Source organism: Telopea speciosissima, chromosome 2, assembly GCF_018873765.1.
Source record: "Telopea speciosissima isolate NSW1024214 ecotype Mountain lineage chromosome 2, Tspe_v1, whole genome shotgun sequence".
NCBI classification, from domain to species: domain Eukaryota; kingdom Viridiplantae; phylum Streptophyta; class Magnoliopsida; order Proteales; family Proteaceae; genus Telopea; species Telopea speciosissima.
In genome coordinates, this window is record NC_057917.1 from 23664567 (window position 1) to 23688682 (window position 24116).

At 40.2% G+C, this 24116-nt stretch overlaps 1 protein-coding gene across 2 annotated transcripts in view; it reads right to left on the reverse strand.

Moving 5' to 3' along the window:
• LOC122653245 (OVARIAN TUMOR DOMAIN-containing deubiquitinating enzyme 6-like) overlaps positions 1 to 20623 on the reverse strand; it is a 59535-nt gene extending 38912 nt beyond the window's left edge. For both annotated transcript variants that reach the window (XM_043847213.1, XM_043847212.1), the window contains exons 1-2: positions 19495 to 20623; positions 18951 to 19112 (exon numbers count right to left, since the gene is read on the reverse strand). In XM_043847213.1, the coding sequence (XP_043703148.1) occupies positions 18951 to 19112; positions 19495 to 20181 (849 nt within the window). In that variant the 5' untranslated portion in view covers positions 20182 to 20623. The remainder of the gene's footprint in view (positions 1 to 18950; positions 19113 to 19494) is intronic.
• Between the last annotated feature and the right edge of the window lie 3493 nt (positions 20624 to 24116).

A 24116-nucleotide genomic window follows, 5' to 3' on the forward strand; every position in this document is an offset into this window, starting at 1 on the left:
TTTGGTCGTGGGCTGGTTACTTGCAATCCAAGCCATTACACGTGTCAAGCTCGGATTGGGTAGAAAAAGTATGGTGTATCAATGCCAAATATCATTTAAGTAAATGTTTTCATTTACTTGAGATTTTATTCATAAATAAGCAAATACCCCCTATTTGAATCCAATAAAAATAGGAAAAAATCAAATTACAAAATGATAAAAAGACAACCCCCCAGTTCAAGAACAAAAACTGAATTTTTGGCGGTAGGTGAAATTTTCAACTTTCTAATGTTGGGGTTTTTCTCAATCTAAAAATTCCATAAATCTTAATATGGTAAAACATTGCTAAAAACCAAAAGTTTGGTAAAATATTCATTTGTTTTGATATCTAAAAAAATATTTTAATTCAAAGCGATTTTAACAACATTCGCGCACACCAAATAAGGTTTGACCGGAACATAACTCCTTCAATATAAATAAGATTTAAGCAATCTTAGATTTGTTGGAAAGCTGGTTTTGTGCTCTACCTAATACAAAAAGTCTCATGTAAAAATAAAATAATTTGATCGATCAAATTTCTTAGAGAACAAGAACATTTCTCTAAATGGAGAGCAGGTTAATTACTTATTGATAAGATCATATTTTCTAAGAACAGTATAAACCAAATGTGAAACTAGGTATACCTGAAAATTACCAATTCCAAGAACATATAAACCAAAAGTATGTATTGATTGTTTCAAACTTCCAATATTTTGCTTCTTCAGTTCTGATGTCTTCTATTTCTTTGTTGATTTTTTATGACTTGATGTGCCTTGATATTGATTTTTGATGACTTGATGCGACTTAATGTTGATTTTTGATGACTTGATGTGGCTTAATGTTGATTTTTTATGATATAAGGTACATGTTGTAGCATACTAAATAATGTTAGAAAAGAGGAAAATAAAAAATAACACTTGGGCACCTTGGTTGCCTAGGCGGGCACCTAGCTGCCTAAGCGCTTAGACACCCCTCCACTGCCTTGGGTCGCCTTGACAACTATGGTATGACCCATGTTTTCCTTCCCTTCCAGGTATCTCCTTACACTCCATCCTGAATATTATACGATCTTTTTCCTTGGTTAATGATCTGACTATTAATAATAATTGGAATTTAGATTTGCTCTTTCAAACTTTCCCTTCTGATATTTGCAATGAAATATTGAGAATCCAAATCTCAGATACGGATGATATTTGGAGGTGCAATCTATCTAAGTCTGGTTTATTCTCCACTCAACAGGCTACAAAGTTCATTTCCAATTCGCAATCAACCACCACTCATTCTAAATGGTGGAGATTTTTCTGGAAATCTAATATTCATCCCAAGTTTAAAATGTTCTTTTGGCCTTTTTTTACATGCAGGACTACCCGTCAAAGCAGCTCTCACAAAATGGGTGGAAGTCGATCCTACTTGTATTCTTGGTGGTTCTTGTGATGAGTCCATGTGGCACCTCTTTCTATCTTGTGACTGGACTAAGCATATCTGGGCATCTGGCCCATTGAGATTGAGAATAGAGCTTCTCTTCAGCCCCTCTTTGGCACAATTGTGTCGTACTCTTTTCCTATCCACAGCTTTGGACAAACAATCTTCTACTTGGTTAGTTGGTTCTTCTCAGTTTTATAATTACGTGTTATTTTATTTGGGATGTAAGGATCAAAGTAATGCATGGGTCAGCCTCGGCTGATCCCAATTTTGTGTTGGAGTCTCTATATAAATGGCTCCATGATCTGAACATTTACCCCCTACCCCTATTCCAACTTTAACACCTCTCTATGTCACCATGAGTTACCTATTATACCTGATTTCTCTAACTATGAAATGCATTGCCCTGTTTTAATTTGCGCAGGCATTTTTGAACCTCAACTAAGATAAACAGGATGGGTTTTTTGCATTTTGCTAGCTGGACAGGGATTTCTAACAAATATGCTAATATCTCCAATCTCAGCATCAAAGAAGTCTGGAATTTCAATAAGAAGCTAATCAGTCTACTTAATCCCTCTACAATATTACCATTATGTCTAGAATTAACGGATCTCACTAGTCACTACAAACTTCTCCACTTTTGTCTTTAAATATTTTGATGATGACATTCTACTAGCTATGTTAACCTCCCTCCATCTTGTACATTCTATTAATCTTTAATATATTTTTCTTTTCATCAACAAAACAAAATTGAAGAAATTTTGAAGGTAAACCATTTTTTCCCAAATCTATTTTTTTCCAAAAAAAAATTGTTCAAATCTTGGTGAAATCATGTCAATTTAATATATGTTACATAACTTTGGCCGATCTATGACATGATTGAGTCCGAATTTTTTTTTTTTTAGTTATTATTTTTATAAAACTTTTCTACAAAAAAAATTTGAAAAAAATAGGATCAATAGTGATTGTTTGGAAATGATTTTTATGCATGTGGTAGGGCTTGATCCTAGTATGACTGCAGATTGAGTTGTTTGGAGGACAAAGACCCATGTAGCCGACCCCTTGTAGGGGAATGTTCCTGGGATGCTGCTTTGACTACTACGTGGACTTCTTCCTTTACCTATTATCTTTTTTACTTCCTTTTACTCCTCTTAGTTCTTTTTTACTTCTCTTATTTCTATTACTGTCATAACTCTATCGGATCCATGCAGCCGACCCCATTTAGTTGGGATAAGGTTATATGTTGTTGTTGTTATTGTTGTCATAACCTCTATCGGATCCATGTAGCCGACCCCATTTAGTTGGGATAAGGTTATATGTTGTTGTTGTTGTTGTTGTTTAGACGCCGTTGGATGCTCTATAGCCATGACTTCGACACTCGGGAGCATTGGGTCAGGATTGTTGACGACTTATTCACAGTCCTAACCAAGTCATACATGCCTGATGGCAGTAGCTGTGGATCGATCCCATTATTCCCATCGCAACCGCCTCTTCTATACCCTAGGATAGGATACCTTTGGATAGCTGATGACAACACTTATATGACTTGTGTGGTAGACTACACGCATTTCTTCAGCAGCACTATGACATGGGAATCCTATGTGACACAATCTGAACCTTACTGGCTTCAGAAACATGGCTTGGAAGGATAGAGGTATATCATATATGTTACCCTACTTTACATTTCTAATGCTTATTTAAGTTGTTTTACATTAATTAAATGCTTTGATTGCTTTCTATTACTAAATTATGTGTACAGTAGAATATTTTGGTACATCGTCACCTACATGGTTCAAGATTTCATGAAATATCGCCGATATATCGGGATATTTCGAAAATCTCGACAGTACCGAAACGAAATGGCAAGGCGAAATGGAAAAGTTCATATTTCGGTGATGTTGCGGGATATTTCGTGATATTTCGGCGATATTTCGTGATATATCTTGTGAGTCTTGCACTCTTGTGAGTTGTGAACTTGTGACTTTGTGTATTGACTATTGAGTAATGAGTATTGACTATTGAGTGTTGAACTATTGACTGTTATGGAGTTTATGAGTTATGACTTATGAGTTATTTTTGTTCCATTACTTTGCTTAAATTTCTTATGTCTTTCAGTACCTAATCAATGTATATTTAACTATTTATACATCAGGGTCGACGACCGTATACTGTCAATCAAGGGTGCAAACCAAAAACACCACTTTGAGTTCATTTTTTTTTTTTTTTTACAATATGAAGGTTTAAATGTGTTTATTTAGCTTGAATAAGGGTGTACATGAAGTATTAGGCCTTAATATGGCCAAAAACCCACCGAGATGGAGTGCCGAAATATGGCAGAAAAAATACTATATTTCGACGATATTTCGGTATATTTCGGATATTTTGGCAATCTCGACCAGCCCGAGATACCGAGATCCGCTAGATATGGTCACCTACCAACCTAAGGTCCGAAGTGAAACTCCTGTTTGGAATTTGTTTTTGCAAATCTGATGGTGCCATTGTGTTTAAATGGCCTAAAATAGGCTGAGTACCAAGTTTCAGTCCCAAACTAGGTCTAAAACCCACAAAACCAGCCTTCGAGTTCCCCAAAAAAAAAAAAACAATGCACCAACTCGCCAAGATCTCGGCCTAACTCGGTTTTTCGACTGGGGCAAAACCAGTACCGAAACTGAGTTCTTGAACCTTGGTCACCACCCCGGATGATATTCTTACCATCGGAAAATTTACTTCCTGATTCCACCTCACTCCATTGAAGAGAAAGCTCCACGCCTTCAAGATTACATTCCTAACATCCACAAGCAACCAGAATTTTGTTTGGGAATGGTCAAAGCAGCACCTTACATGCTTGTATGTGAACCATAGTTGGGTGACGAATGGGCTGTTAATGCTGTCCTTGAGGTTGAAGACTTGGATAAACCCAGAAGATGATTTTACTGAAAATGCCTATGAACATGTTTCAAGAATTCTGCTTGTTGAATCTAAGGGAGAGGACTGGAGGTGACACACTATTTTTAATACCTTGAGGAACAGAGGAAAGTCTACGGCACAAGTGATTGTAGACAATGGGAGTTGTGTGAATGTTGTCTCTCAAGCATTTCTCATTGACAGGAAGTGTAAGCTTGACCCAGACCCACAGCCTTCCAAAGTTTCGCTACTCAATAACAGCACTTTGGAGGTCAACCATATAGGCCTATAGATGGATCGGATTCGGCTCGGATACGGACCGGATGTGATCAGACCCAGATATTCCCTGGTCGAATACAGATACCTCTAAATGGATTCAGATGGATTCGGATGCAGATCGAATTCGGATTTTCGATCATCCGTTTACATCTTTGCCTTATGAAACCCAGACCTTCCTCCTCCTAGCGGATACAATTCACTCTCAATCCATATCTCTTAGATCATGATTCTCTTTTCCTCATATTCTAGAACCTGTTCCATCTTCTAAAACCCTCAAGATCATTATTTACTTAATTTTTTATTATTAAGTTTTCAGATTTTTTTCCCCGGATATCTCTAAACAAATACAGATGTCCCTAAACGGATACAGATGCAGATCGAATTTGGATTTTCGGTTGTCCATTTACAACCCTAGTCAACAAAAGGTGTTTTGTCCCACTTCAGGTTTCAGGCTATGAGGAGGATGTGTGGTGCAAGGGAGGTCATGGATTTATGACAACAATATCTTGGTGGGAGGTTGTTGGTCAAACAACGGTCCAGGGATCAAACCATGATTCCCTAGGGAAACCAATATACAGAAAAATTAGGGTTTTGCACGCCCTGGGTTATCCCATGGTGTCCCATGGGTGCCCCATTAAATTTTAGGGTTTCCCATGGTCGCCCATGGGAACCCTGGTGCATCCCTATTAGGGTTTCTCCTTCCATATTGCGTCCCATAAAATTAATTATCACAATAGGGACAGAGAAATTCATCTCTAGTCCATCACATGGCAAGAAGGATCCATCCCATACTCAAATGCGCAACGGAAATTAATCAATTCGAGTTTCTTTCGCATCCCATAAATATTAATAATCTAATATTCAGAAGGAATTAATAAAGAACTGCTAACCTGGTGAGCCTCAAGTGTTGCTCCTCCAATAGACAGTGGTTCTTCCTCCAGTGAGCGCTCCAAGCAAACAGATCTGAACCTCCAATGGTGCTACCAAGGTTCTTCAAGCCAATCCCAGATGCTCTTGAACTCTTCAGCACAAATCTAGGGTTTCTCAAACCCTAACTCTCAAACACAGATGAGAGAAGCAAGAAGAAGAAGAGAGATCACAAGAGGGAGAGAGAAACCAAAAACGTAGGAGAGAGAGTGTCTGCTCAAAAACGTGGAGAGCTTTCCCCCCTTCTGCGTTTTGGTCCCCTATATATATTATTTGGATTCAATTAAATCCTAGTAGGATTTAATAGAACCCCTGTGAGAGTCAGACTCTCTCTCTCTTTGTTTGGCAGTTCTGTTTAAACTCAAAGTGCTACACAGGTGAAGAAACAGAATCTAATAGGGAAAATATTAATTAGATTATTTATTTAATTATTAATGGATAATTACAATTAGCACCAAATCCATTAATTAAATAAAGAGCCAATTAAATTAGTAAATTCCAAATAACTCCCTATATGATAACAATTTATCATATACAACCCCCCCACTAATCAACACCATCATTATGGAATCTAGGGCATGTACACATGTACTGCCAAACCCCAATCCATAGTACATGTCCATATAAGAGAGTGTGCATCTGATCGGGTCCCTCAAAACTCGATTAAACACTTTATTTAAAATCACTATAAATAATGTATCATTTTATGTAAAATAAATTTTGCAAAACCATTTCCAAAACGGCACTAGATCCAGATTCCGATCCGACCATGCACAGACAATCTCTATCTTGGTGTTCCCCAATCGGGCAGTGGTAACCATGTTGAGTAACTCCTTCACTCACAAAGCGTTCACGCATTCGCAGAACACCGGCTTTGACTCGTTTGAGTCTCAATCATAGATGAACCAAAGAATGCGGTCACACTTTGCAGCCGACAGGTTCCTCAGCAAAGGGTGCGGTGACACATGTCTATCCCTTCCTACATCCGGCAAGACATAACGAGGGAATCGACAAAGTAGATTCTTCGCCAATACACACATCAACATGTGAGTACTCGCATTCGTACCCTAACATCACATGTCTAGGCATACCCAATGCGACGACCATATGATAAGGGTGCCCAGCCCAAACCCTAGTCGTGACTACCATTTTAAGTATACCTTACGGACACATAATGCTCAAAAAGTTTATATCGCATGTGATAATATTAAACTAAAATGTATAAAAGTTCAATACAAAGGTAAACCGGGTTGAACCGGACCGAACCGGGTTTGATGGACACACATATCCAACAGAGGTACCAAGAACCAAAGTGTCTTTGATTTCAAAGGAAAACCATTGGTACTTAACCCACTCAATATACCAGCCATGAAGCTAAAATCGAAGGCCGCCCAAGTCAAGCGCCACCAACTATTGAAGCCTATTCTTGAGAAGCCACCAGCAAAGGAGGAAGGTAAACACCTTTAGCAGCATACACGTGCAACCATGAGTAAAGGACAGCATGTTACAAAGCTGTTGGTAATGTTATCCCACAAGGAGCTCTTGACAGATGTAGCACTTCTACAGGAAGAACTCAAATCTGAATCAAAAACGGATACCACCCCCATATGTGGATGATCCCATGGATACGTCTGAGGGTGTTGAAGTTGAATGGTGGAATTTATTATTAGTACACTGAAGAACGAACTCCACATCTTCTGGATTACATTTGTATCTTCAAAGCACCTGGATTTTTCAACGAACTGCAGACATATGTGCACAACATGAAGATCCATCCTACACTTGTCAAAATTCGAGGTCGGATTTTTTCTAAGTGGGGAAGAGCTGATGTAGACCAGAACCAAACATTGAACGAAGCCCTATTGGGCCAGAATTGGACTAGCACGAGCCAGCCCAAGGACCAGATCAAGCCAGCCAGCTGGCCTTCTAAAAGGACAAAGAAGATCCCCCACGATTTTGGCAATACTGATCCTTGACCAGTCAACTTCAGCTGCTGCCTATTAGCTTCAGTTTCTATTTCCATTAGTTTCTATTTTCCAAACAGTTGCTAAGTTTTACTTTCTATTTTCATTAGTTTCTATTGATTCCTAATTCTTGAGATGAAGTATCATGCATGGAAAAAATATATACGAGTCATATCATGAATTGTATGTATGTGCTATCCTCATGCATCAATGAATTTTGTTTTCAAATTGTATTCCATTGTTCCACTCGCGAGGCCGTTAATGCTCACCCTACTCTTATCTCTTTTTTTTAGAGCTTCTTCGTTTCGACCACACATGTTCAATGTACGTTTTTGGAGACGGGACAAGATCCTAAGACTTGATGGATATACTTGCTATGATGACTTTTTTTTTTGTTCCTATTCGATCTATTTACATGTAATTTTAGAAGCTCACATGGATATGCATCTAGTAATATGTTGGGGAACGTAATAAATAGCTTTTACTGATTATGTTAACTAATGGATGTATGCAATGAAACTGTTCATGAACTTTAGGTGTCACCAGTGTGTCACGGGATCTTTGAAACAATGCATTTTGCGGGGATAATATGTCAAAATTTCCCCACTCCATACTTGGATAATTATTCCTCTGCAATTATAGTCATTTACTTTTTGAAAAGTTTAAATTTGGCATGTCGGCGCCTGCAAGCTTAAAGTGTAATTGCAACCTATTGACCGACAAGTGTGAGGGTGAGACCTCTTAACCGCCCTCCAAATTGGGGTCGTGACACTGAAGGTGAGTGGGACTACTGAACTAATGCTATTTAATTCATGACTTGATTATGTTATGTTCCACAACGATGAATGATATGTTTGAATAACGATGATGATGATTTCATACTTTATGTTATCTATTCATATGTCATGAACTACTATACTTAATACATATGTATCATGAAAACATTTATAGTATATGAGTATATCATGTTATAGAATGAAACGAATGCAAAATGAATGCTTATGAATGAACGAAAGAATGATCATGTTAAGACTGATGCCAATATACGACTCGGTGAGTTATACCAAGCCTTTATAGGCAATCACGATGGGAACGGTCCTGGCCTTTATAGGCAATCATGACTGGAACGGTTCAGGCCTTAATTGGCACCCCACGGGTAGACGTACCATATGAGTTGAGGCAATGTCTGTTAAATAAAAGAAACTTATGAACTGACTGAAAGATGATTGAACTATGTTTACCCATGATTACAGACAAATGTTTAATGCACATGATGAATGAATGTCAATGAATGATGATTGCATGCTATGATCGAACACAAGATACTTGATTTCCACACTCCATGTTTATATGTATATTATATTTTACATATATGTACTTCACTGCATGGTTGTGTTTCTTCCTCACTGGGCTGTAAGCTCACCCCTATCATGGTTGACCAAGGAACAAAGGACAAAGGAAAAGGGGTAGTGGTGCAGGAAAAGAGTGATTGAAGAAGCTGATCTTGTTACCTTTTGTGTCCATAAGGTCATGTACAATTGTATCGAGGTTTATGATGTAATGTTTATAATTATGACTGTTTTAGTTGGAAATAGAGTCACAGATAATGTTTTCAAGTTTTGTTGGGGATTTACGGTTCTATAGAACATGCTGATAATGTTAAAGTTCCCCACTTTCATGTTTAAGTCTTCCGCTGATGACTACTAAGTATGTTGATAAAAGTTCTGATTTAAACGGTTTACTGAGCATGTTTGCTCTAAATGATTAATAGTTATTGAACGAATGTTCACGCTCTTCCCTATGCAGTCCCAGCCAGATCTGGTGTCATGGGCCCCACTAGGTCGAGGTGTTTGGGGCCATGACACTACATGTGTGAATGTGGGATTCCCTCTTTCCTTTGCAACTCAAAGATCCCATCTCAGACATCTCCCTCTTCCATAACTGGGCCCCACCACCTATCTTCCTCTCATCGCCAACACTCGTGTATTCTCTAACTTTTCCATAATATAGTAATTGGTCTGCCGCAGTAGTCATGGTACCAAGGCAAACCAGGCAATGGCCAGGCACCTTAACGCCTTGGTGCCTAGCAGACCAAGGCATGCATATACCAATGGTGTTTTAGACGCAAAATATGATATTCTTTCCTTTAAGATTAATTTTAGGAGAAGATTTATTTATGAAGGAAAAATTATTTCTTTTACTTGTGAATATGAGGGGGTGTTAGAGATATAGGCCAGAATACCGTAGGGGTATTCAGGTCCTTTCCTCCTTTTTATTTTTCTTCTTATGTTATTTATTTTCTTTCCTTTGTTTATACTTATGTCAACTATATAGGGGCATAAGTGTCTATGTAATTCTCTTTTATTAGTATAAATAAAGGGCTTAGGGAATCATATTGATTCACTTAAGCATTAAACCATTCTATTTCTTAACATGGCATCAGAGCAACGACACTTCTGATTTTTTCAAAACCCCTCCCTCCCATCATGTTCTCTTCCCTTTCCCTTCTCTCTCGACTTTTTTTTCTCCCCTTTCTCCTTGCTTCTTCTCCTTCTCTAAGGGTAGCACTGCAGAGGTGATCACATGATCTAGTTGCTGCCCCTTCCCACCTCTTTTATTCCTTTTTTTCATGACCTAAACCTTTTCTCTCGATGGCTGCTGGTTCCATATTGTGCTAATTAGAGTTTCCTGTTTTTTTTTTTGGGAAGATCAGTCCTCGATTTATTAGGCCTGCTTCTCCTTCTATTGGAGACCCTCTTGCAACATTGGACTGCCAGTATCGAGACAACAACAGAAACTGAAGACCATATCTCCCAATCGAGACCTACTTTCAGGTTTTTTTCTTCAAAAAAAAACCCTGCATATTCTCTGTTTTTGAGATTGGACTGCTTGCGGCTCCTGCTTCTTTTGGATCTTTTTATTCTTCATCCAGGGCATTCTCTACAGTATATTGGACAGCGTGGATAAGCCTTCTTCAACAATTTTTTTTTTGGATTTCCCTACCCCATCAATCTCAGTTTTTGGGTTTTCTTCCATAACCCTCACACACTCGATATTGGGGAGGGCTCCTATTTTGCTGCTGGACAGATCTTCTCTTCACTATGGGTGACTCCACTGATATTTCGACTGCTACATCTGATCAGGTTAGCCATGACAAATCTGATTTCTGTGATCTCTACCCTAGCCCTATCAAGTTAGACGGCAGTAATTATCTTCTATGGTCTCGATCAGCCTCTTTTGCTATGGCTGGCCGTGGCCTCACTGGTTATATTGATGGGACTATCCCTATGCCGACTGCCCCTGGTACTGCCAAGACTCGATGGCTAGCCAACAATGGTCTTCTTATGTCATATTTTGTTGGTTCTATGAATTCAGATCTAGCCCAGGGATATCTTTTACTTGATACAGCTTCTCAGATTTGGGCAGCATGTAAAGAGACATATGGGCAGCTTGGTAATGATGCTTAGGTGTATGAGCTTCGCAAAAAGGTCCTTCATACTACTCAAGGGGACTTCACAGTGTCTAAATATTATGCCACTCTCCGCAGCCTCTGGCAGCAATTGGACCTTTTTTCAGATTATCACCCAGATACAACTACCAACATCGCTGCCTTTAAGAAGCATGTTGACAAGATTAGGGTGCATGACTTTTTCGCCGGGTTGAATGTTGAATATGACCAGATTCGTGTTCAAGTGTTGGGCCATTCTCCTTTTCCCACACTTGAACAATCCTATGCCCTTGTCTCTTCAGAAGAAAACCGTAGGGCTGCTATGTTACATCCTCCTGTTTCGGACAGATCGGCTCTCCAGACTGCTGCCCAGGCTACTACTGCCCCTATTGGGACTTTATCTGTTGGTAGTTCTCCTTCAGATCCTATTACCTATGACCACTGTCATAAGCCTTATCATACCAAGGACAAGTGCTGGAAGTTTCATGGGAAACCGGCTGACTTTGAAGCCAAGCGGGCTGCCAAGAAAAAGCCTAAAAACAAGGCAAATCAATCTAAATCTGTTGATACAGCCCCGGCTACAGACATTGGTCTATCCCAGGAAGATTTACAGGCTTTCCTGCGTTTACTAAGGTCTTCCGTTGCTGCTGCCTCTACTACTTCCGCTGCCACGGCGAATTCCTCGGCTCCTTCAGGTTCATATTTTGCCCGGTCAGGTATCCCTTTTGGTGGTCATTGTGTTTATGTAGCTTCACATCCTTGGATCATTGATTCCGGGGCTACAGATCACATGACTGGTACTTCTAGCTTATTTTATAGATATTCTCCCGCTTATGGGAAAGACAAGGTCAAGGTGGCTGATGGTTCCCTTTCTTCGATCTCTGGAAAAGGAATCATCAACTATACTTCCAACCTCCCTTTGTCTTCTGTTTTACATATACCTAATTTTACTACTAACCTCCTTTCCATTAGTAGTATTACTCGTGATCTTAACTGCAAGGTAACCTTTTATCTTTCCCATTGTGTTTTTCAGGATCTGGCGTCTGGGAAGACGATTGGATTGGGTAAAGTTCACGGTGGGCTGTATCTGCTTGATGATGGTCATCTTCCTTCACCGCTACCTTCTCCACTACATCAGAACTCCTTGGTCTCTTCTGAACTTTACCAATGGCACTCTAGATTAGGTCACCTTCCATTAGGCATTTTAGCGCATTTATTTCCATCTTTGGTCACCAAATGTAATAAGGATAATTTATTTTGTGAGGCTTGTGTTCTAGCCAAACAGACACGTGCAACTTTTTCTTTATCTAATAAAAGGAGTTCTTTTGGTTTTCATTTGGTGCATTCGGATGTTTGGGGACCTAGTCGTAAGACCTCTATCTCTGGCCATCATTGGTTTGTCTCATTTATTGATTGTCATTCTCGAAATACTTGGATTTATCTTCTTCAGTCTAAAAACCAAGTTTTTTCTTGTTTTCAACATTTTCATACAATGATCCAGACTTAATTCCAGGCCACTCTTAAGGTTTTACGGAGTGATAATGGCACTGAATATAAGGAATCCCAATTTCAAAAGTACCTTGCTGATCATGGGATTATACATCAGAGTAGTTGTGTTGATACCCCGGCCCAAAACGGTGTGGCCGAAAGAAAGAATCGCCACTTATTGGAAGTGGCAAGAGCATTAATGTTTGCTCGACATGTTCCATCCCAATATTGGGGTGATGCGGTCCTCACTACCGCTTACCTTATTAATAGGTTGCCTTCCCGGGTTCTGGATTCCCGTCGCCCATCTGACGTTTTACTTGGTGATTCCTCCTTTGTGGTACCTCCCAAAGTCTTTGGTTGTGTCTGGTATGCTAGGGATACTCATTCCCCTGGCAAACTTGAACCTCGTGGGTTACGGTGTATATTTTTGGGTTATTCTCCAACCCAGAAAGGATACAAGTGTTACCACCCTCCTATCTGCCGTACTATGGTCAGTATGGATGTGGTTTTCCATGAAACCCTTTCCTATTATTCCTCCCCACCTCTTCAGGGGGAGCGTTCTAGTGAAGATGTGGTTCATACCCTTGGGTTTCCCCTCCCCCCATCCCCTATAGCCACCGACCAACACTCCCCAGCTGCTGTCCAGCCACCCGAGGCTGCTGTCCAGCCTCCAATGGCTGTTGTCCAGCCTCCAGTGGCTGTTGTCCAGCCTCCCGAGGCTGCTGTCCAGCCTCCAATGGCTGCTGTCCAACCTCCCGAGGCTGCTGTCCCTTCACCTAAGGAGAATCCAATACAGGGGGAGATCATGGAAACAGATGGTGGTAATGTTCCTATTCAGGGGGAGTTGACTCCAGTACAGAGGACCCTTCGTAACTTTCAGAGGACCATTGACAATTCCACCGTTCTCACTTATAACCGGAGATGTTCTAACAGAGGGCAGAGTCAGACCACTGCAACACCGATACCCATCTAGTTGCCGCCTCAGGATCCAGATCCTCCTTCTCCTGGTGAGCCCTCCTCTTCTAATCTACCCATTGCTCATCGCAAAGGTACCAGGACCTGCACTTTACATCCTATTTCCCGTTTTGTGTCTTATAGTTCTCTTTCTCCCTCTTTTCGTACATTTGTTTCCTCCCTTTCTTCTGTTTCCATTCCTAAAAATTGGCAGGAAGCATCTACAGATGGGAAGTGGAAGGCAGCAATGTTGGAAGAAATGAGAGCATTGAACAAAAACAATACGTGGGATCTTGTAGTTCTTCCTCCAGGAAAAAGACCAGTGGGATGTAAATGGGTGTTTGTGGTCAAGCAGAAGGCAGATGGTACAGTGGATCGGTACAAGGCACGTCTGGTTGCTAAAGGCTTCACTCAGACGTATGGCATTGACTACTAGGAGACTTTCGCACCGGTAGCAAAACTGAATATTGTACGAATATTGCTATCCTGTGCAGTGAATCTTGGATGGGATTTTCAGCAATTGGATGTGAAGAATACCTTCCTCCATGGTGAACTAAAGGAAGAAGTATATATGGACATTCCTCCAAGTTTTCAAGTCCTGCTACCAAGGGTCAGGTGTGTCAACTGAAGCGTGCACTCTATGGCTTGAAACAATCACTTAGAGCTTGGTTCGGTAGATTTCACAAGGCTATGTTGTCCGTGGGCTACCAGCAAAGCAATGTTGATCATACCTTGTTCATCAAACGGGTGGGTGCTAAGGTTACTCTCCTCATAGTCTACATTGATGATATTGTAGTGACCGGTAATGATGGTGATGAGATCAACAGGTTGAAGCTATTACTTGGCCGTAAGTTTGAAATTAAGGATTTGGGGACTCTGAAATATTTTCTCGGGATAGAGGTTGCTCGTTCTTCAAAGGGTATATTTCTGTCTGAAAGAAAGTATGTCCTGGATCTACTGTCTGAAACGGGGCTGCTAGGGTGTCATCCTTCGGCAACTCCCATAGAAGCTACGACAAGACTCAAGGAGAAAGAAGGCTCACCAGTTGACAAAGGTCGTTATCAGCGGTTGGTGGGCAAACTAATCTACCTATCTCACACTCGGCCAAACATTGCCATTGCAATGAGTATGGTCAGCCAGTTTATGCATGACCCTTATTCTTCTCATATGGAGGTCGTCCTTCGCATCTTACGATACTTGAAGTCTGCTCCAGGACAAGGGATACTCTTATCTCCCAATGGTCATCTGAAGGTTGAAGCATACACTGATGCGGATTGGGCTGGTTCAAGTGATAGGAAGTCCATCTCTGAATATTGCTCTTTTGTTGGTGGGAACCTTGTCACCTGGCGTAGTAAAAAACAGAATGTGGTGGCCAGGTCCAATGCTGAGGCTGAATTTCGTGCGATGGCTCATGGTATCTGTGAATTGTTGTGGCTTAAGGGGCTGTTGCAAGATATTGGAGTTGCTGTCCAACTTCCAATGATGTAATATTGTGACAATAAGGCTGCCATAAGCATCGCTCATAATCCTGTCCAACATGACCGTACTAAGCATGTGGAGGTGGACAGACATTTCATCAAGGAGAAACTTGAAGTTGGACTTATCTGTGTTCCCTATGTGAAGTCTACTGATCAGCTGGCTGATGTGTTCACAAAGGGGCTGACTGGCAAAGTGTTTCATCCTTTTCTAGCCAAGTTGGGCATGTGTGACATTTTTGCACCAACTTGAGGGGGAGTGTTAGAGATATAGGCCAGAATACCGTAGGGGTATTCTGGTCCTTTCCTCCTTTTTATTTTTCTTCTGATGTTATTTATTCTCTTTCCTTTGTTTATACTTATGTCAACTATATAGGGGCATAAGTGTCTATGTAATTCTCTTTTATTAGTATAAATAAAGGGCTTAGGGAATCATATTGATTCACTTAAGCAGTAAACCATTCTATTTCTAAACAGGGGGCAATTTATATATATATATATATATACGAGAATAAAGTGTACTAGTGTTCCTTCAAATTCAATATACAAGAATCGAAACCGAACTGATTAACACCCTTAGCCTTAACCAAATGATTTGCTAGGCTCTTTCAAATTTCAACTATTTGGAACAGAAATTGCAGGTTTTCTTAATTATGGATCATAATTTCAGCATCAAGCTGCTTGCATTCAGGTTTTATTTTACTAACAAACAGTGGCCCTAATCAGACATGAGAATAACATGGAAAGCATCTCAGAAGATAAAATATGGGAGAGGGATCATAAATAGCACATTAAAACTAACTTATCAGAAAGAAAACCTAATACCTAACAAAAATGACTTGGAAGCTAGTTGTTGAGATATAAAGATGTTTAACACAAAATTCTTAGCTTGAGTAAGCTGCTCCTTTATTTTCTTTTTCCGGGTAAGTAGTAAATACTAAGGTTATACCCTGAAAGGTTGAATAGCAATATCCGAAAGGTCTCAGAAATGAAATTTTGAATATAAACTAAGGATGGTAACAAAAGCAGAACTCACTGACTAAACTATAATAGTGAATTATGCTTTTGTTTGGAATCTTTTTGTTATAATAGTTTAGTATGTTAATCCCTATAACCATTTCACAAAGCGTGGTCTAATAGGACCATAGTTCCATGTAAGTTAAGATAGTAATTACAAATTAAGAGGTGTGCAATAGAAAAACAAATAGCTCAGATATCACATTCTTCATTGAAAGACTCTCCACATATGAAAGAACATCAAAGATGGAGTTTTTAGATCTGGAGAATTCATTAGAAAGGACATCCAAGACTTTTTTCTTTTATGAGTTTCAAGGCTTTATCCTTTTCTTTTTTTCTTTTTCCCATTTGAAAATCTCAATAATTTATCAATGAGATATCAATCAACATAAAAGAAATCAGCCAATTTAAAGGGATATTATATCTTGCATGAGACAGGAAGAAAACTCTATCAAGAACCAATCATATTTTGAACTTGCAATTTCTGAAACAATCACTAAATAGAATTGAGAGAATACCCTAGTAAACGTGGAAAAGCTAACACATGAAAAAAAAAAAAACTCAAAAAATAATTTGGGGGAATGAGAATGGGGAAGGTGAAGGAGACCGTGGAGAGAGAAGAAGGGTTGGGAAATACGATGACTAACCTGATGGTGATCAACGTAATCTGATGGCACCATCGAAGACCGTTTTGCCTGCGGTGATGTAGACCTCAATCTTTGTTTTCAGAAAGATTCATGGCACTAAAGCCAACAGGTGGAATCCTAACAAACTCAAAGCGTAAGAGACTTGGCAAACATACATTCAAGGAAATCAAAGGAGAACCATCAGCGTTACAGCGATCCAAGATCAAGCATTTCAATTTCGATTCTGGAGCACAAAGAGCAACATCCATGGGCAAGAAACAATTTTTTAGATGCAGATAAATCAAACACGGCCAATTAGAGATCATATAGGTCAGTGGTCATGGTGGAACTGAACCACGAACATAAATGCAATCTCAAGAGAAAGAAAGCTCTAGGAATTGGAGGGTATAGAAGGTTTCAAGGGGAAATAATATTGTTTCACACCCTTCAGTGATTTGAACAGGAAAGGGAAAGGAGGCGAATCACAAATAGATTTGAAACGAAGCCTGTTCGTGCCTTCTCTCTGACCAGAGAATCGAGGAAGATGATGGAGACCGTGGAGAGGGAAGGAGAAGGGTTTGGGAGACACGATGACTAACCTGATAGTGATCAACGTACTCTGATGGCACCATCGAAGACCGTTTTTCTTGTGGTGGGCGTAGGATGTGAGAGAGAGGAGACTCAAAGAAAGAGACGCATAAGAGGAAGTGTCAGGGAATGGTAGACACATGACGGGGAGAGACTGAGGAAGCACCAAAGCATTGTAGCTTTTCATAGAGAGACACTAATGAGAGAATTTGGGATGATGACCATTTTACCATTGTAGAAAGTCTATGCCAAAATTCTTTCTTTCATAGAGGACAGGGGCATTTTTGTCAACTGAAAATTTGACAAAAAAAATTGAGTACGTACTTTTATAGGATACATAGATATATATCATCATCATCATCATCATCATCATCATCATCATCATCATCAAAGTTATTATTTAACAAATGAAACCAATTAAACCGTGTGTGGTGTAATTGTGTAAACCACGATAGAGGGAGTGTCTCTCTATCGTGGACTATGTTTTTCTTCTTTTTCTTCTTTTTCTTCTTTTGTTTTGCTTTCCTAGTTGTACTATAAAGTGACTATTTTAGATATTTGGGATCAATCATAAATAAAGAAGGTGACATAGAATTAAAGTAAGATGGATGAAATGGAGAGGTGTGTCCGGTGTGCTATGTGACCGACGTATTCCTTTAAAGGTTAAAGGAAAGTTCTATATGACTGTTGTACGACCGGCTATGATGTATGGGGCAGAATGTTGGGCAGTTAAGAAGTATCGTATTGATAAGCTTTGTGTACCAGAGATGAGGATGTTAAGATGGATGTGCAGAAAAAACTAGAAAGGATAAAGGAATGAGTATATTAGAGCTGACTTGGGAAGTGCTCCGATCAATGACAAGCTCCGAAAGAGTCGTTTGAGGTAGTATGGTCATGTTCAATAGAGGTCTAGGGACGCCCCAGTAAGGAGGAGTGATATGATCCCAATTAAAGGAGCTAAAGGAGCTAGTGTCAAGCCTAAAATGACCACAGGGGAAGTTGTGAGGAAGGATATGCATAGTCTAGGTCCTGTACCAAGTATGATCTCAGATAGAGCCTATTGGAGGGCAAAGATCCATGTAGCAGACCCCTTTTAGCTGAGATTATCCTGACTTATTGGGCTGTGCCTCTTTCCTTTTACTTACATCTTTCAACGTCTATTCTTTTTCTTTTATTTTCTATTTTTCATTTGTCATTTCTCATCTCATTTTCCATCCCTTTTTTGGTGCTGACCTCTATCTTCTCTACTTTGTTTTTTTGGGATCCATGTAGCCGACCCCATTAAGTTGGGATAAGGCTGAGTTTGTTGTTGTTGTTGTAGTTGTACTAGGAGTTTAGTTTTCTTTCTTTGGTTCTTTCCTAGCCTGAATAGGAAAGATCCAGTGTAATATGTTTTCTTTCTATAAATAAGATTGGAAAGGGGGAGGCTGCCTTTGGTTGTTAATCCTACTAGCAACCTCCCATCGTCTCCCTCTATCTCTTCTCCTTCTCTTGCTTTTCTCTTTGATTACTGGTTCCATAATCTGATATTATCACTTCCACCCTCATACAAATGGTATATTGCTCAAGTCAGATGTGCTTACATATCCTCCTGAAATGGATATATAATCTATAAAACAAATTCTAATATGATTCATGCCATAGTAACTCAGTGAAAACTAAATGAGATATATCTCATTTTAGAGCACCTGTTCTTCCAGGGTACCACTAAGCCATAATGATATTAAACTGGCTAAACCATGACCAGATATCCAAAAACAAATCTAAATAGCAAAAATGCAAGCATGAAGGATCTAACTCTTCTGAAAACAATATTTTACGGATATGAAAATGTGCATACCATATAATCGATACACATTTGCCTAATCAAATGATATGTTTCAGTGTCCCCGTACACTTGATCTGCGACAGCACGAAACAGGCAGTTTCCATCCTCCACCATTCGTCTAACTTCTAAACCCTTGGCTCGTCTTATATCAATCTCAAACTGGCATTCTCTCTCCTGAAATTAACACAATGGGTATGTTTCCACACTTGGATTAGTAAGCTATATTATTAATTTCTAAATACACAAGGATAGCCATAAAAGGTCGTACCCAGTGCACAAGGCTCCCGCCTTTAGCAGGGTCTGGGCATCACAACAGAAAAAGGACACAATTAACTTATTAAGTTGCAGACATAAAAGAAAACTCAAAATTGGCTAGGATCTCCAAGCAAGATACATAACTACAAAAACACAAGAAAACCTAAAAGGAGCCTTGATCTATCCACAACAAAATTTGATTAACAGAAAAATACAAACATGTTTCCACACCAGATGCATAGTGGCATTAAAACATTCACTTAAATAATCTCTAACCAGCTAACAAGCACCCTTCACTTACTGCATCATCATAGGAGGATCCAAAATATTGACTCTGTTCATCTGCACTATTGTAATCCTCCCCTTCACCATAAGACCTTGGAGAAGGAGGACGTGAACCAGATGGGGAAGTCCGAGCGGCAACAGGCCAGGCTAATGCTCTTCTAGAAGAACCAGTCCGGCCAGTGTTTGAATTGCCTAAAACAGTTCGCCTTGAACTCGTGTGTACCACCAGAGGCTTAAGTGGAGGGACGGGAGGAGGTGGAGGGGGATGGGAGCTACTAGACACTACCTGGGAAGTACCACCACTCGATCCTTGATTTTCACTTAACTCGAGGTTCTCAGTAATCCGCAGGCCAACCAACTCATTCATCACGACCCCGAAATTCATAGCATCCTCATCACTAGTTTTCTCCTTATCAAAATAATCATCAAACGCGTTTCCATTTTGACCACCCTGAATGCTTTCAGGTAATGACTCATCAGCCCTCGCTGACTTATTATCATCTCCACTTTCACAAAGGTGAAAAAGATCATCTGAGGCCACGAATTCCTGCACTTCTTCCTCCTGTTCCTCTTCTTTAGTGCCAGAAGGAAGCAGAGGTGTGACGAGCTGCTGTGTTAGAGCTGAAGAGGAGCTAGGCAAGGTCGAGCGACAAGGGTTTGATGAAGAACCAGAGGACCCACGCTGAATTAAGATACGAGTCATCTTTGTTCTTTCACTTTCCGGCTAAATTACCCTCGCTGCCCGGTCTCTCTTCCAAACTCAAATGTTCAAAGTGTAAATTTGCAGTTTATCACGCGTCCTCGCCTTAGGAAAGGTTACGCCAATCCCCTGGCTGAACGATTTTTTACAGTCCAGCGCCTTCAGCTCCTCCGGAATCGATCTCTGCATGCCCCCTGTAATTCTCATGAGACCCAGACCTTGACCTGAAGAATTGAACCCTCGATAGGGACTCAAATTTATGGGAAAAGACCTTCCTGTGAAATACCCAAATTAACCTCGGAAGCTGCCAAGCAATTCATCAAAGTACTTCCTCCGGAATCCAATGAATAACAAAAGCTACTAAGGATCAGCTCGCGAATTTGCGGCACTGCAACCAAAACCATCAATATTCATCAAAATGAACCAAAAAAAAAACCCGTCATGAATAACATCAGGCAAATATAGAATTATAGAAAGGGAACGAGTCCAAAATCAAATAAATCAGATAATTCAGAAGGAAAAGAAAACAAATACTAAGGATCGCTATTAATCAGCAAAGCCAGGACAATAATAAATAGACTGACCAGGTAGACCCCAAAGCATCTGAGATTTGCTAATTGCTGTGAAGCTCAATCGTAATCGGTAATTCTAGAGTTTTTAAATAAAAGCGAAGTAGAGTATTTATTTTCTTAGCGCAGAGGTAAGGTTAATAGAGAGAGACGGGAGTCTGCTTTTTGTTGTGTCGAAGGCGCACTGCACCGCGGTGAGGATTGCCAGCGACGGCCCGTCGCCGGTATAACGAACACGTGGCTATATTACAAGGTTCGATACATGTGCGACCATTTGGGCGCTCCGATGAAAAAGTGTTAATTTTAGGGAAAATTATAAAATTAGGTAAAATCAGTTATGTTTTTACAAAACTAGTCACTCATTGTTTGGGTTTACAAAAATACACTCTTTTGGGTTTGTGTTTACAAAATTAAAGAATTTTTTTTTTGGACAATCTTACCCCACTTCTCTTCCACAATTGATGCCACCGGCTCCTACTCTTTTCTTCTTCTTCCTGCAGTTTCCCCTCAAACTAACAATGTTTGTGGAAATCGAACTGATTGAATTGGAAGTAATAGTCCCGACAGAATCGTAGATCCTCAAATCCAAAGAATATTCCAACCATTGATGTCTTGGAGTTGTTGATTGAAGTGGGTTCTCTGAGACGGCTTCTGAGACGTTAACTTCACTCCTGCTGGAGGAAGTGGAGGAGGAGCTATTATCGTTTCTCCTATTGAGAAAGCCACAAGCAATAGCGAAGAGAACAAGCAAGCGATTGACTGAATCCCAATTCCTTCTTCACTAAATTGGGTTTGAAACCCTAAGAAAGCGAAGAAATTACAAAAAATAGATGCGACAATGGGGAGCAACACGATCAGTTCCATCTCTCGATTTTCTTTGAAATTGAAGTTTTCAATTCGTGAAGTCTCTCTCTCAATTTTCTTCGAAATTGAAGTTTTCAATTCGCTCTGATCGTCGTTGCCCCTGCGCATCTCCCTCTGATCATCGTCGCTGTAAGTCCGGCAATAGCCTGCTCTTTATTATTTTATTTTATTTTTTATCATGTGTTTTTTTAATCACAAAAAGGAAATTATCGGCATTTGGGAAGGTGTTTTAGGGTGCCGTCGGTGATAGGAACAGCAGCCGCATCTCCAGAAGCGGCTAGGAGATGCGCATGGGCTGTGTACCGGTTGGCCGATGCGTGGAGCAGGAACGGCTGAGTATGAGTTTTGCACTAGGACGTGGTTGTCACCTGTTCCAGGCAAGCATGGCAGGGGAGGGTAGTTGCAGGGGATGGGGTAGGATTGCAGAACGAGGGGCTGGGGGGAAAAACAGAGGGCGGGGCAGGAGAGGGATTGGGGTTGCAGAGTTGGGGCATTGTGGTTGCAGGCTTGGGGGGTGGTTATAGGGAAGGCAAAAATCAGCTTTTGAGAGTCGTTTCAGCGGAGTTGTCCTTGAGAGAGATAGAGAAGAAGGCTCGGCTTGATCTTGGATTGGGGCTGGGAGCGAAACCGAGAGTAAGACTGAGGGAAGTATCAACGGGAACAGATATGGCGATTGAAGGAGATAATGGCAGGGGGGAGAGTAGGGGCGGGTGGGGTGGGTTGGCGTGCAGCAGGGTGTGGGGGTGTGTGGGCGCTGGGGCATGGTATGTGGGTGGTAGGAAGAGGAAGAGAAAGAGGAGGAAGAAGAGGAAGAAGGGGGTAGGAGCGGGTGGACTCGTGGAAGAAACGTAATTGAACAAGGGAAGATGGGGCAAAATTGTCAAAAAAGTTTATTAATTGAGGAAGGCTATGTTTTGGCTAGTTTTATAAACCCAAACAATGAGTGGTTAGTTTTGTAAAAGCAAAGTTGATTTTGCCTAATCTTATAATTTTCCTTTAATTTTATGGGTAAGTTTCAACGCCACCCCTCAAATGGACCAATATTTTAATGTCAACCCACTAAAGACCAATATATCACTTTGGGTCCAAAAACTAACAGAAAAGACATTTTAACCGTTAATTAATGATGTCAGTAGGTTAGATGTTTTTAAAAGACCATGTTATCCTTCCCCTTAAAACAACTGAAACTTGTCTTCTTCTTCCTTAGTCGAACGAAGCCCTTCCCGTCTCTAAAACTTGCATTTTCTTCTTACCGATCTAATAGAAAATTTCACAAATTGAATCTAATTTCATCAAATACCATGAATAGATCATTCTGATTCACAACTAAGAGGAAACGAAAATGAAAAAGGAAAAACCTTAGTTTAAAAAAAAATTATGGAGGAATTGCATAATCGTAGTTAGAGGCCGAGAAGGGAGAAGGGGTGGGGGAGTTGATGGCGTTGGGAAGTGTGAATCTATTAACCCTTCTCACACTTCTCAGAGTTCAAAATCAAATTGGGATGGTCTGAGTCGGGTTTCGGTTCCAATGGAAAGGGGGAGATCGAGATAGTCGGTACTGGGTTTAGTTCTAAAACAGAAGTTCAGGAACTTCTGGGTTCGCTGCAAGTGAGATGATCAGAGGACAGAGAGGTTCGATGTAAATGTGTGAGAGAGAGAGAGAGAGCAAGAGCAGCAGCAGCAACAGGGCAGAGGGGTTCGCTGTGAGTGAGATGATCAGAGGGGTTCGATGTAAGAGAGAGAGAGTAAATGGGGAGTAATACCTAAATTTGTTTTGTGATTCAATCTGAGCTGTAACGTCTCAAATTCCATGATCAATTGCTCCTGAAAAACCAAAATTATTTTTTAATTGTCAATACTAGCGTATAATCCACCAAATGTTGAACCCCATGCTTATATGCAGAATTGCAGAAATGAGGGACATTAATGAGGAGATCCATTTATAAGTTGTTCCTGCTCTTTCGAGCACCTTTGTTCAAGATACTTGGCAATCTACATCTACATCAAAGAAAAGGAGAATAAAATAACCTCCAAGTAGAAGCCATTGATACTCAAAAAACGAAAGGAGGTTGAATTATGTTGAAAGAAGGGAGTACCTTTGGAATTCAGTGGGGGTTCTTGGCAGCATATTCACACAATTTAATAATTTTCCATTCATTTGAAGCACCCTTCTACAAAATCAAACAGCAAGACATCATTATCCTGGATGTCAAAAAGATAAGGACTACTCTGCTTTTATAACACCATGAAACAAGAAAATAGATGCGTCTATCTCAAACAAGGATACAAGACATCCAACATGACAACCTTAAAAACTAGATAGGAAAACACATCTGTATATGTACTCTCTCTCTCTCTCTCTCTCTCTCTCTCTCTCTCACTCTCTCTCTCTCTTTCTCTCTTATCTGGGAAAGTCAGTGTTTCTATCACAAAATCATGTGGTACCTTTCAACTTAGAAGAGCTCAGAAGGAACCTTCCTCAGCCACTTACCTGCAAATATTTCA